This window comes from Teleopsis dalmanni, chromosome 1 (genome assembly GCF_002237135.1).
Source record: "Teleopsis dalmanni isolate 2A chromosome 1, ASM223713v2, whole genome shotgun sequence".
In the NCBI taxonomy this organism is placed as follows: Eukaryota; Metazoa; Arthropoda; class Insecta; order Diptera; family Diopsidae; genus Teleopsis; species Teleopsis dalmanni.
The window spans coordinates 154,724,713-154,738,286 of NC_051846.1; the positions used below are offsets into that span (position 1 = coordinate 154,724,713).

The window sequence follows — 13,574 nt, forward strand, 5'->3', positions numbered from 1 at the left end:
ACCTTAATAATCTCTTATATTTTTATGCAAGAATTATCAAGCAATGACACAATATTTCTTGAATTTAAATTTGCGCCAAACTTTCTTGGCTTTATTGACTTAAAAAATCTTCATTGTCGAAAAAGGCAAGTTTTTGGAAACCACACTTTAAAACACTTCAAAAAAATATCCTTACCAATATCAAGTTTTACAAATTAATGAATTGCATTTTTTTTATTAGCTGGTTCACAATTTTCCTCTTGACTTACACTTGGTTTTTCACCTATGTTTTTTTTTTATGGGCATGCCTTTAATGCCATTTAACATTAGATATTTTTGATGCACTTAATTGTTTTTCGCATTGTAAGCAAATTGTTTTATTACATTCATGTAAAACTGTGAAGCTCGCTCGTGAGCGTGAGCCAGCGTATGAAAGGAGCTTCTTGCGTGCTCATGAGCTGTGAGCAAAATAAGCCGAAAAGAGCCGGTCATGGGTACGCAAATACGAACTCCGGTTCTTACTCTACCTTAAAGTTAGCAATTACATAATCCTATTAGTGCGCGTGTAAGCACTAACATAGCAGAGTAGCATGCATACATATTATTATCTCACAAATATGAGGTTTCATATTGAAGCAGTCTGACTGTTTAGATGTGGCTAAAGTCAATGATGGGAATATGCAATCAATAATGTCGCTCTTACAATCTGCATTTTCGTCACCTAAATTATGTATAAATCCATGTAATCACTATATTTAGCAGTACCCAGATGCTCTGACAACCTATTTAGTAATTCCGTCTTTCTACCTACGACTGACAGATCTGTTTCTTTAAACCTATCCTTTAGCGCGTCGACGGTCATTCCCTGCAAAGTGTTGGCGTCCATTTTGTGCAATATTTAGTATTTTAAATATAACGAAATATAAATAAATGATAAATACAACATATGATACAAAAGAATATATGATAAATGCAATATATGATATAAAAAAATTTACGTTCAGAATATGAAAAACTAAATATAAATTATTTAACTTATTTGTTTTTACATCCCAACTCCTCTTTTTACTGTATTTCACTTGGTGGTGAAATCAGAATTTTGCTGGCACTTCGATGACTTGCTTGATCACTGCTTCGTTGCTTATTGTTTTTTTTTCTCTGCTGCCAACATTCTGCTTTTTTATCGCTTTGCTGCTTTTTTCTTTTTCTTGTTTGCGTCTCGTTATCGAGCTTCACAATTCCCTTAATTTTCCAGAATTTCTTCGCTGGGGTTTTAACCACACTTTGCTGTTATTAACGCACTCGAAATAAACATTTATACATACGTTTACAAATATTACATTTTATTATTTTTAATATTGTGATCAATTATATACATGTAGTTGATTTTATTTAATAAAATATTTAATAACTTTCGATTTTACAATTCTTTAATAATAATAAATGCAATGTTTCACTTTTATACTAAATTGCATTGTTATGATTACATCTAACATGTGTAATATTAAGTTTTATATATTAATATAATATATGTAGTTGATTTTATTTTGTTTATTCCGACCCGCAGCACTACTTCTTCTTTCTATCTACTTTTAACGACTGACTCATCAAATGTGTTCGACGCTAAAAAACACGCATCAGAGTTGCCCTGTATGTTTATAATTTAGTAGTAGTGAAAGGGTTTATGTTTAATAAGATACTATTTGACTAATGAGATCCTACATACATGTAGCTCACATAAAAGTTAATAATCCCGGTTGAGTCCCCATTTGTGGTCCCAAGTTTAATGTTAATTTAATGTCTTACATGTATGTAGGAAATAAAGTTTATTATTTCACTTAAACTTATTACAATTGTCAGACACCGAGTTTAAATAAAACACGTCCGTTTGGTTAAGAGTGTCCAGTCAAAACTAAACTTTCATTTCTTTATTATATTTCTTACATTAATGCACTCCGAGAGCGTAACACTCATGAGAGCATGAAAAGATGCATAAGAGAATGATAATAGAAGTAACAATAAAGCAATAAATAAAAGTAAAATAACAAAAGAGTGACAGTTCGACCATCCTGATATTAACTCGTCCTCGAGTTTCAAATTTACTATATGTTAATATCGTTATCTTCATCGTAGTCATCGTCGACTGTAGGAAATAATGAACACCATGGTTTCAGTTTATCACTGCTAACGACTGTGCTATACCGGCGTTGTTTTCTTTGTTCACCCACCATGTCTCCAATGACATACCTATCAAATCGCAGAATTTTCTTCACTTCATATGGCCCGCGATATTTAATGCCAAGTTTTCTTGATTCGCCTGTGCTTGGAAGCGTTGCTTCAATAAGCACAAGATCACCTTCTTTATACGGTTGCGGAGTTTTATATTTAGCATCGAATCTAGCTTTCCAAACCTCACGTGCAGCCTTAATGTTCTTTTTAGCATCCTCACGACGCGCGCTTAATTCGTGACCATCGATATTGATATTTTCTTCTGTTACAGCAGCCAACAGTTTATTTCCACTAATGTCTTTTAACGGAAAATCGTAAATTAGTTCAATGGGTGAATATTTTGTTGTTGAATTTATTGTTGTATTTATCTTCCATTGTAAGCAACGAAGTTTTGTGTCCCAATCTTTTGTATCTGATGACGTCTTTAAATAAGAGAGAATTGATTGATTCACACGTTCAGCAATACCATTAGCTCGTGGTGTGCGTACGGCAACTTTAATATGCTGAATATTGTTACTATTACAATAAGCTTCGAACGCTGAAGATGTAAAAGCTGTACCTCTATCAGTAACGATTTTACTGGGAAGACCAAAATACAATGTTAGTTGATTAAGTGTTTCTAATACAGGTTTGGTTTTCGTTGATTTAACAGCGACAGTTACAACATATCTAGTTAGTGCATCCACGATCACTATGATATATTCATTACCACTGCAGCTTCTAATAAAAGGTCCTAGATGGTCCATATGTATTACCTCGAACGGCACCCTCGGTATCTCCATACCATATAGTTGACATTCTGTCTTTGCTGTACTTCGATTATAACAACATTCAATGCATGATTTGATGTACCCCTTAACAAAATTTCGACATCGAGGAAACCAAAAATGTTGTTTAATACGTTTTATTGTGCCATCCACACCTGGATGACCAGCATCATCATGACAAAGTTTCACAATTCTCCATCGTATTCCTTTTGGTATGACCATTAACTCTTTCCCATCATGATGTCTTCTATAGAGCCGATTTCCCTTTAAAATGAATTCCTTCTCATGCTGCTCTCGCTGTGTTGAATCGACACGTCCTTTTAAAATATCAATGATCTGTTGTAAATTTGCATCTTGCTGTTGCATTGTCAAAATCCAATCCTCATTCGAAATGTCAATCATCATTAAATTTGCAGATACATCATCAACTTCGCATGACGGTTCAACAGGAGCTCGACTCATTGCGTCAACGTGAGCCATTAAATTACCTGGGCGATGACTTGACGTATAATCATATTCGAGCAATTTTAACAGCCATCTTGCGACTCGTGGAATCATTGGTGTTACTGTTTTAATACTGGAAATAGCTGAACAATCCGTAAAGATTTTAAAATGTTTGCCCAAAATATACATTCGAAAACGTTGACATGCTTCAACTACCGCTAAAACTTCTAATTCATATCCATGATATTTACTTTCAACATCTGTACATAATCGACTAAAATATGCTATGGGCTTTGATATTCCGTTATCTTCACGTTGCATTAATATCGCTGCAAGTCCAATACTGCTTGCGTCAGTATAAATTTCTTGTTCTTTATTAATGTCATATATTCCCAAAAGCGGCTCATTAGCTAACAATTCAATTAGTTTGAGGAAAGCATTTTCACATTCCAATGACCATTTAAAAGCAATATTCTTTCTCGTTAACTGTGTTAACGGATGAGCAATTTGTGCATAATTCTGAACAAATTTCCTGAAGTAACCTGTAAGTCCCAAGAAACGTCTGACTTCTGTTACATTTGTTGGTATAGGAAATTGTTTTATCGCAATGGTTTTCGTTATACCAGGTTTTATACCATTCTCGTCGACTTCATGACCTAAAAACGATACACTGCCTTTCATAAAATAACATTTCGATAGGCGTAAGGTCAATCCTTCATTACGAATAATTTTCAAAAATTCTTCTAAATTCTCAAGCCCTTCTTGTGCTGTTTCAGATGCCACAATGACTTCATCAACATAACTAACCACCTTACCTCTCAGCGGTTCCATAAGTTTCATCATCATCTTTTGAAATACGCACGGAGCATTTTTGAGGCCAAATGGCATTCGGTTAAACTCATAGTGACCATTATGAGTGACGAACGCTGTCAGCTTTTTCGACGATTCAGCAATTTCAATCTGATAATAGCCTGACATCATATCTAAAGTTGTGAAAAATCTTTTTCCCGCAAGAGTTGATAGAACACCATCTACTGTAGGCATTGACCATGGCTGTTTTTCCGTTACAGCATTTAATGCCCTGTAGTCGATGCATAAACGATCTTCACCATTCGATTTCGGTACAAGAACAATAGGAGACGAGTATTCTGAAGTTGATGTTCGAATAATGTTTAACTCTAATAATTCGTCAACAATTCGTTCCACGACACGTTGTTTAGGAATTGGTATGCTGTAAGGTTTTTTTGTTATCGGCGTTGGAGATGTAACCGCAATCTCCATTTTCGTTGTTTTCGCCTTACCAAGTTCATTTAGATTTTCGCCAAAACAATCATAATAGTTATTTAATAAATTACGCAACTCATTTTGTTCGTTTACCGATAAATTCTCGTTGCACTTAAAATTTTCAGGTGTTATCGCAAACACTTGACAGTTTCCATTTTCAATCACAACGCGACATTTGGACAATAAGTCAATACCGATAATAACGTCATATGCCATGGTATCATCTTCGACCACTAGCATTTCGCACTTGTACTTTTGTTCATCAATAGTTATTGACAACTTATCTGTCTTTTCGGAACACACATATTCACCGCCTGCAAAACCGTTCAAAGTTTTCACACATTTTATTAGTTTACATTTCAATATAATGGCTATATTACGCTTAATTATTGACACACCACTGCCTGAATCGATCAAAGCGTTACATAAGATATTGTTTATACATATTTGTTTAATTATAACACCAGGTTTTTCAATCGCATTTACTGGATTTCGTTTATTACACGTTTTTGTGTCATGGTTTCCTGAACACATTGAACAACGCGGCTTTCGTTGCGGTTTTGGACAATTTTTCGAAATGTGCCCATACTCCCGACAATTATAACAAACCGGTCCCGTTTTTACCACACGAGTTACACTGGAGTCACTGTTATTTTTATTCGGCATATATTGATTATCATTGTAACGTACTACTGGTCTTCGTACGCTTACATTACTGTTCTGTAACGACCGCACAAAATCTGAGCAATTTTTAAATTGCATAGCAGATAATGTCTTCCGCAACCCGTCGTCATACAGCCCGATGGTTACATATCTTATGACCACTTGGTCTTCGAGTTGTCCACGGCGTCCAATAGCTAACATTCGATAATAGTACTCAACAACGCTTTCATTTTTTCTCTGCTGATTGCTCATTAACTGCATATGAATATCAGCAGCATTCAAAACACACGGAAAATCATTTAAGAATGCGATCACAAATTCACCCCAGCTACGAAATACTGGTTGCGAATCAATCCACAATTTTGCGGCACCTCTCAATTTACTTCTTATAGCAAATAGAACAATATGGTCATTCCACTGGTATGCATTCTTTAATTGCTCAACACTTTGAACAAACTGCACTGATGTGACGTCATCACTGTTGTTGTCGAATGACGGCAAAGCATCTATAATATCTCTTATATTACAGTAGTTACTCGCACTCTGCATTGCCATAGCAACATTCGTATTCATATTTGTTTCATACTGCATACGCACATTGGTTTGATCTTGTCTGTTCTGCATGTACGGTGCGTATTCTGCTGACGTAGCAGCTACAGCTATGTTCGGCGCGATCAACGGCGACTTTTGCACACACTCAGGGGTTGAAAAGATTACTGGCGCCAACGTAGACGCATAAGGCATATTCATTACATGTGACGCTGGCAGAGGCCACACTGTACTTGTTGATGCACACGAATATTTGTTCATGTATTGGTTCGGTACAGTCATCGAAGGCAAAGAAACACTCACTGTATTTGTTGTAGTTGTAGTTTGACTTGTTGCATGTAGATTAGTATTCGGCACAAAATACTTATTCGCATTTAATTCCGGCATCGACGTCGCCACCGCATTGATAGGCTGTATTAATGACTCCAATGTCCGCTGGAGACGCAATACTTCGGCTTTCAATTCCAAAACGGTGGTGTTTTCGTTTGCCGTATTAACATCGGCGACACTTTGTTTCTCCTGATCATTATATTCATGCAATTGCGTTTTCACATTACTTTCCTTTACCGAAGGAAAATCATCCAAGTCAATTGCATTTCCCATTGTGTTCGAATCCATTATTTTTATTAATAACTGTTTACACTTATTACCAATAAATTATTATTTGCACTCTTTATTTTAAATCCCACTTCTGAATTTGTCAGACACCGAGTTTAAATAAAACACGTCCGTTTGATTAAGAGTGTCTCGTCAAAACTGACTTTCATTTCTTTATTATATTTCTTATATTAATGCACTCCGAGAGCAACACTCATGAGAGCATGAAAAGATGCATAAGAGCAATGATAATAGAAGTAACAATAAAGCAATAAATAAAAGTAAAAATAACAAAAGAGTGACACTAGTAAGACAGCCTTCAAGTTCTGTACCATCAGAGTACCAATAGAAGCATTCGAGGTTTGTATAAATTCCCATTTATTTTGTTCACTTCTGGATAATAATACTTAAGTTTCAGGAAAAGAAATTGATTTAACGTACGATATCTAAAAAATGAAAAACATGAGATAGTACAGCTACCATATCTCTTCTCGTTGATGCCATTTGGATGTCCATCTATGTGGCACGAGAAATATATTATTTCAACAGTAGCTAGCTTTTTTACTAGAGGCATGTTAAATTCCGTATGTAGATGGTCACACGTAATAAACAATAGCAAACGGGATCAGTAGTATGCAGTACTAAATTTTGTTAAGAGTGAAATTTGTTAGTCTCTTACTCTATGCCTCTCAAAGGTCTTTACCTTTGCGTTATGGAGTAGCATAAACTATATTGGGATGTTCTATTGCATTGTCTAGCAGGGTTTCTATCGTTTATACTGGAGCAGCATACACTATATTGGGATGTTCTGTTGCTTTGTCTTGCAGGTTTTCTTTATTTTTATTCTAGGTACTATTTGCGACCTCGTTAAATGTGTTGCTGGGAAGAAATGCCAACAAATTCTTCTATTGATTGTACGAAGCAGAATAATTTGAGAAGACACTGGGCATACAGTCAAATATGTCACATAAACTATGAAAATTCTGCTGTTGTAAAGATATCTGTATATCTGTATAAACGTATCTGATCAGATACATTGTTTTAGCCAAACCGATTGTGTGTTAACTTGTTCAGCAATAATACTTTATCGAAACAAAATTGAAAGAATAACTATTTATTTCCAAACTAATTACGCAAATTTAATTTATTTTTATTATTTAATATTAACAGTCTGTGTTCCAATAATAATACTTTCAACAAAATAATTAATTAATGAAGCCCAATACAAATAATTCAATTAACTGAATGCTGCTTGTACGCACTGTTGCACTATTTTAATAAGAAGAAATCAATTAACTTAAAATTTAATGAAGAAATGAAGAGTTAATAGAGCATTAAGTGCAACACAATTAAATGTAATTGAATTGGATATTAAGAAAAACACTGAGTGTCCTTTTAATCAAGCTTACATTAGTGCACAAACGAAGTGGAAAATTGTATATTCTTTACTACGGATACGAAGAAGGTATACGAGTACAAAGGATGATTACAATCCATTATGAAAAATGAAATAAAATTATTCTTTACGATATCAACGAAATTCCTTTGAAGTTACTTAAATTATACAATGATTTATATATATATATATATATATATATTTATTACTTACCTCTCATAAACTGAACTATTTGTAAAGAAGTCTACTAGGCAAGCTAATAAATAAGTCTCCGGCAAATTGAATAGTGTATTCAATACATAAACGCGTGATTCATCCAATTTCAAGAATTTATTTGGATACAATTCATAAACCTGGTGGCTGTAAGAAAACGTAAAAGTGTATTAATGAAATTCATAGAAAAGCGACAAATTTATCCATACTTACTGCTTCAAAAACTCAAATCCATGCACACAAACCAATATGTTTCCATATGCGTCTACCTTCAATAAATTGCCATAAAGTGTATCAAACCAGAGACCACGTACAGGAAACGAAGGGTCATATTCAAATTGTAGTATTTCCTTAGGGTAACCCATGCTAACAAGTCGCTCCTTGACAAGGTCGAAACCGAGTTGTTCATATTGTGGCGATTTGTATTCTAATCAAATCAAGAAAAAAAAAAAGACGAAAAAAAAATCAAATTCATAAATTTGCAAGGTTCTAGCTTAAGGTGTGCATAAAGATTAGAAAATTGTAGGAAAAAACTATGCAATTTAGCTGCATTGCTATGCTTCCTGAAAGATATCTAGGTATACAGGAAAAAATGGAGGGGAGAAAATTAAATCAGTGAAAGTTAACATTATGAATAAAATAATCTTTACCAGTCAATGAGAGATAAAATTTTAAAGCAACATTAAGCATAGATTCTCATTTAAACATTACTAGAATAGTGAAAAATGGGGATCTAAAATCTAATAGGGAAAAAATCTATGCAATTAGTACTTTGATAGTGATTTGGTATGTATTTCATATCATCTGGCAACTAATTAAATTAGTTACACATTATAGTAAATAACGAATTAATTAATTTATTATGTAGTATCGCATTGAAACTAATATTTCTGTTTCTTTTGATTTGTCCTTATAACACAATATTAAGGAAAATATTATTGGAGTCTGTTTATTACTAGGTTGGGTTAGGTAGTTGTGTCAGCCTTGTGCACCAAACCTCACTTATGGTAAGCACAAATAATGTCTTATTGTAATACTACGGATAATATTCCGTCCGTATGCCAGATTTGAAGAACCACTTTAAAGGTAGAAGTTCCAAACACCTAGCGAGCGAACGTCGAGTGAGTAACTTTAAGAAAGCGAATCATGCCCGATTCAAGTGAAAGAGAACCAACCTAATAAGTTAATAAACTTAAAGTTTCGTTTGCCTGGGTAGTTTGTATATCTTAAAGTTTGCCTTAGTCATATTTAATAGGTTAGTAGATTGTTTTCTATTACTATCATTTTTTTTTAACATATCTACCAATACAATAAGCGTCTGGGATCCAATGTCCAAAATGATAGTGTCTGTCAATCATACAGCACACACACACACACATTATATATAAAACTTTCTCCCAACAACAGATATATAACAATTTTCAAAAAAAAAGCTAAGTGATGTACTTATTAAATAAATTGATTGAAGGATATAATCATAGGCTAAACTAGTACGAGTTCAGCTTTGAATACGTTTGATGTTATTTGGCCACTTTTACTTCTCACATCATTGGTCGCTTTAATTCAATCACTAAATCAAAGACAAACATTGAACTTTCAGGCTATATCTAATATTTGTCATACGTTCAGAATTTGTATGATGCTTTGTTTTAGAACCAAATCCGGCTTTTTAGAATACTAGAAAACTTTTGATTCTAATAGGTGTTAAACGAAACAGCAATTTGAATGGGTGTGAAGAGTGAAAGATGGTTCTGTACTTTATACAAATCGTGAAATATGATTTTTAAAAAATACAAAGAAATGAAGCTTGAAACCACTTTATAAATCAGTTGATAAGAAGAAAAAAAGAAGATAAGTCAGTGATAAATTATAGTAGAAGAAATTGAATTTATGGTTACTTTTAAATTTATTTTTCGATATAATTTGTTAATGTTTATCGCAGAACATAGAAGTTATTTACTTTCCAGTTGATGAAACTATTTTTGTTTGTTTTTCAGTACTTTTATTAAAAAATTGGTATTAGCTTTGGCTGTTTTGCAGCACTTTTATTTAAAAAAATCTCTTTCGACAGTGTAATCATAGCCGAAATATGTGTGTCCATATTAACTTCATTGTCATGACTCGACGCATAAAGTTTTTGGAAAGAATTTTCCGTTTAAAAGAATATATTTTATATAATGAATTCAATAAGTAATCCTTCCATTGAAAAAAATTTCTCATTTAAACGAACATACCTTGTATAATAAATTAAATTCATGATCTCTCCATGGAAGAGAACTTTCCGTTTAAAAGAACATACTCTCTCTAAAAAATTAAACTACTAATCTGGAGAAAACTGTAATGTGAAGAGAGCTTTCTGGGCAAAATAATATATTTTGTATAACAAATTCTCATCGTTTAAAAGAATATACTTTGTATAATAAATTAAATCTCTCTATTGAAGAGAACTTTTAGTTTCAAAGAACATACTGTCTCTATTAATTATTAAGAGAGTAGACGTGAAAATTGCCCAACAGCCGGTACTGCGGCCAGAAGAGACCTATTGTACCAGTTTCACTATTGATTAAACAAAGCTCCTTAAAGCTTTGTGAATAAAGTCTAGAACTAAATCTAGAGAAGATTTCTTAATCTGGTCTGGGTTTCTTCTGTGCGTTATTAAAGCTGGACAGTCACAAAGAATGTGCATGGTCGTTTCCTCATCTTCGAGGCATAATCTGCATTCCGAGTTAGCACATAATTGTAGTTTATGAAGGTGATATTTCAAACCATAATGACCTGTAATGAAACCTGTTATCAACCTTAAATTACATTTTGAGAATTTAAGAATGTCTTTGTAGGAGTACGGTGTTATCAGTGCTTTGCTTTGTCTGAGTCCTGGAAAGTTTACCCAGTACTCCAGCCGCATATGATTTTCCATTTCATTGATAATCTGTTTTGTATTGGCCCAGTTTATTCCACAAAAGGGTTGAGGGCCTATAAAAGCAGTTTTTGATGCAGTTCTGGCTAGCTCATCAGCTTTTTCATTTCCCAAAACTTCTCTGTGGCCCGGAACCCAGTAAAGGCTTACCTTATTCCGAGCTGCAACTGTCTGTAAAAAACTAAACCTGCAATCTGTCTAGTAGAGTGTTCTATACAGTGAAGAGAACTGTTCGTTTAAAACAAGATACTTTGTGTGGGCATGAATACTGGGGACTAATAATATTGTGCGATTAAAGAGATATGCTCTTTTTTTGACTACAGCTTTCATTCTTTATGTACAAATATTAATATTTGTATAGTCTTACCTGCCAGTGTGTAATCCATATCGAATCCATAGAACTTAATATTTTCCAAATGCAATGATCTGTTAACGAAAATTCTGTAACGAGAAGGAAAATAAAAAAATAAATTCATTAAAAACAATTGCAATCAAAAACATCTGTAATTATTGAATAAAATAAATTATTTGGACATTTGTTGTGCGTATTAACATAAATTTCAATTATCCTTTCACTGATCCTTTCTGAATCACTGCACGCACACGAAAATAGAAACGCCTAGGTAGGATGTAGCCAAGCAACCTACACGCTTACCAAACATGCCAAACATAATTAATATTACGATTTCATAAGGATTCTGCTCCTAATAAGGATGAGTCTAATTAGTACAAAAACATGACGTCATATGCAGACGCTTAGCTTAAAACGTAAAATAGAATTAATATACGATATTTTGATATTTTTGTTCGCAAAAATTTATATTTATTAAAGCGCAATTAAATTTTTAAAATATTTTTAGATTTTCCACATATTTTCTGAAGCAGATGCGCTATTTTGGATGGAGCACTTTGTTTGTTTACTTGTTGCCAATAACAGATTAAAAGCCAGTCTGCCCAGAGTTGGGTTCACTTAGCATGGGTGTGGGAGAGTTCCAGTTTAATCAGTTTAAATTTAAATCAAAACGGCGTCTATTTCGAGATTTTACAAGTAAATTGTGTTCAAATTTTGTAAACAAAATTGATGCTATCGACGCCAGATTGGAAAACATAAACTCTCCTTACTTTGTTGTGGTGAGCTGTGGTGTGCTGTGTTGTGCTGTGATGTCCTGGCAGCTTATAAGCGGCTGTTGTTGGAGCACATGCTTCGAAAATGCCGAGCAAGTTATGCGTTGGAGGTTGGTCGGCAGGAGAGGATTAATATTTGTTTACCATTTGCTATTTATAATATTGCAAATGCTAAAAGGTTATCAGTAAAGTTTATTGCAAAAACATTAAATGTTGTGAACTATTTTAGAAAATTTTCACAGAAAAATTGATGAGAAGTTTGCTAAATTGTTAAGCCAAAACTGCAACAAAGTTATTTCATCAGAAAGTTATGAAGTTTATTGGTTTTTCAGCACAAAATTATGGAATGATTGCAGACAAGTAGAAGTGCTTACTTTAGGGATTTAAATGGCAAATTAAATTGTATGGAGACTTTTAATTGATGTTTTAGAAGTGATTGTTTTTTAATACGACGAGTGTAAAGAACTCATGACATGAGTAACGTAGAAGGAATAAGCTATTAGGTTAATTAAAGTCATATGCACTTATCTATGTAAACATCATTCACTGAAAGAGATAACTTTTGTTGTGAAATATAAAATACCATAACACTTACATACCTAAATACTTTTTATATTATTATTATTATGTTAAGCCATTTCCGAGTTAATGCAACTGGGCACTTTTACTCTATGATAGCTGTGGGGAGTCTGCAGAATCCCGCCCATCTCACTGACTTATATGAGTATTACTGATAATCTTCGTGATTATTCAATGATTGAACTAAGATCTGCGTACCGCCCCGTGCAGTTATTGATAACTCTGAGATAATTTATATTTACTTATTTTTTCATATTGTACCTTAGCCGTAATTTTTTCTTTCAGAGTTGTAAAAAAATAGCATTAAGTCTACTAGAATAATCTCAAATACTCCTAGCTATATGACAAATGATTGTATACACCGCGATCTCAACATCCCAGTAGTGAAGGATGTTATAAAAAGCCAAGCCAGAAAACACAAAAAACCTATGCAATATCATCCTAACAATTTTGTTAGTAGAATTATAGCAGAAGGAAGAAAGTTTACAAGTCCCCACAAACAAACGCCACTGGAACTGTGGGGGTGAATGTCGTACCAGTTCTCTTGTTTTTTACCTATTAAGTTTAGGACACTTTCCTCTAGACAATAAACTTGAACCTTCGTTTAGTCAGTACCTATACTTTTATAATACTTTTCTTCAATAATAATTTACAGAAAGCTATGGGTATGTTAATATCGCTTCTGTTTAATTCCAAGGGATAGTTAATACCTAATCTAGCGAATTCGTCGGTAAATATTTATTATTACTATTATTATTATATTATATTATGTTGAGGCTAGTTGAGTCAGTGCACTTGAGCACTTCTACTCTCTATTAACTCTCTCTATTAA

At 33.5% G+C, this 13,574-nt stretch overlaps 1 protein-coding gene across 1 annotated transcript; it reads right to left on the reverse strand.

Moving 5' to 3' along the window:
* Positions 1 to 8,035: 8,035 nt before the first annotated feature.
* Positions 8,036 to 11,482, reverse strand: LOC119666489 (cytosolic purine 5'-nucleotidase-like). Its single transcript, XM_038075768.1, has 4 exons — positions 11,406 to 11,482; positions 8,335 to 8,548; positions 8,122 to 8,268; positions 8,036 to 8,066 (listed from the first exon to the last, which is right to left on the reverse strand). The coding sequence occupies exons 1-4, from the start codon at positions 11,422 to 11,424 to the stop codon at positions 8,036 to 8,038; spliced, it is 411 nt and encodes a 136-aa protein (XP_037931696.1). The 5' UTR covers positions 11,425 to 11,482.
* Between the last annotated feature and the right edge of the window lie 2,092 nt (positions 11,483 to 13,574).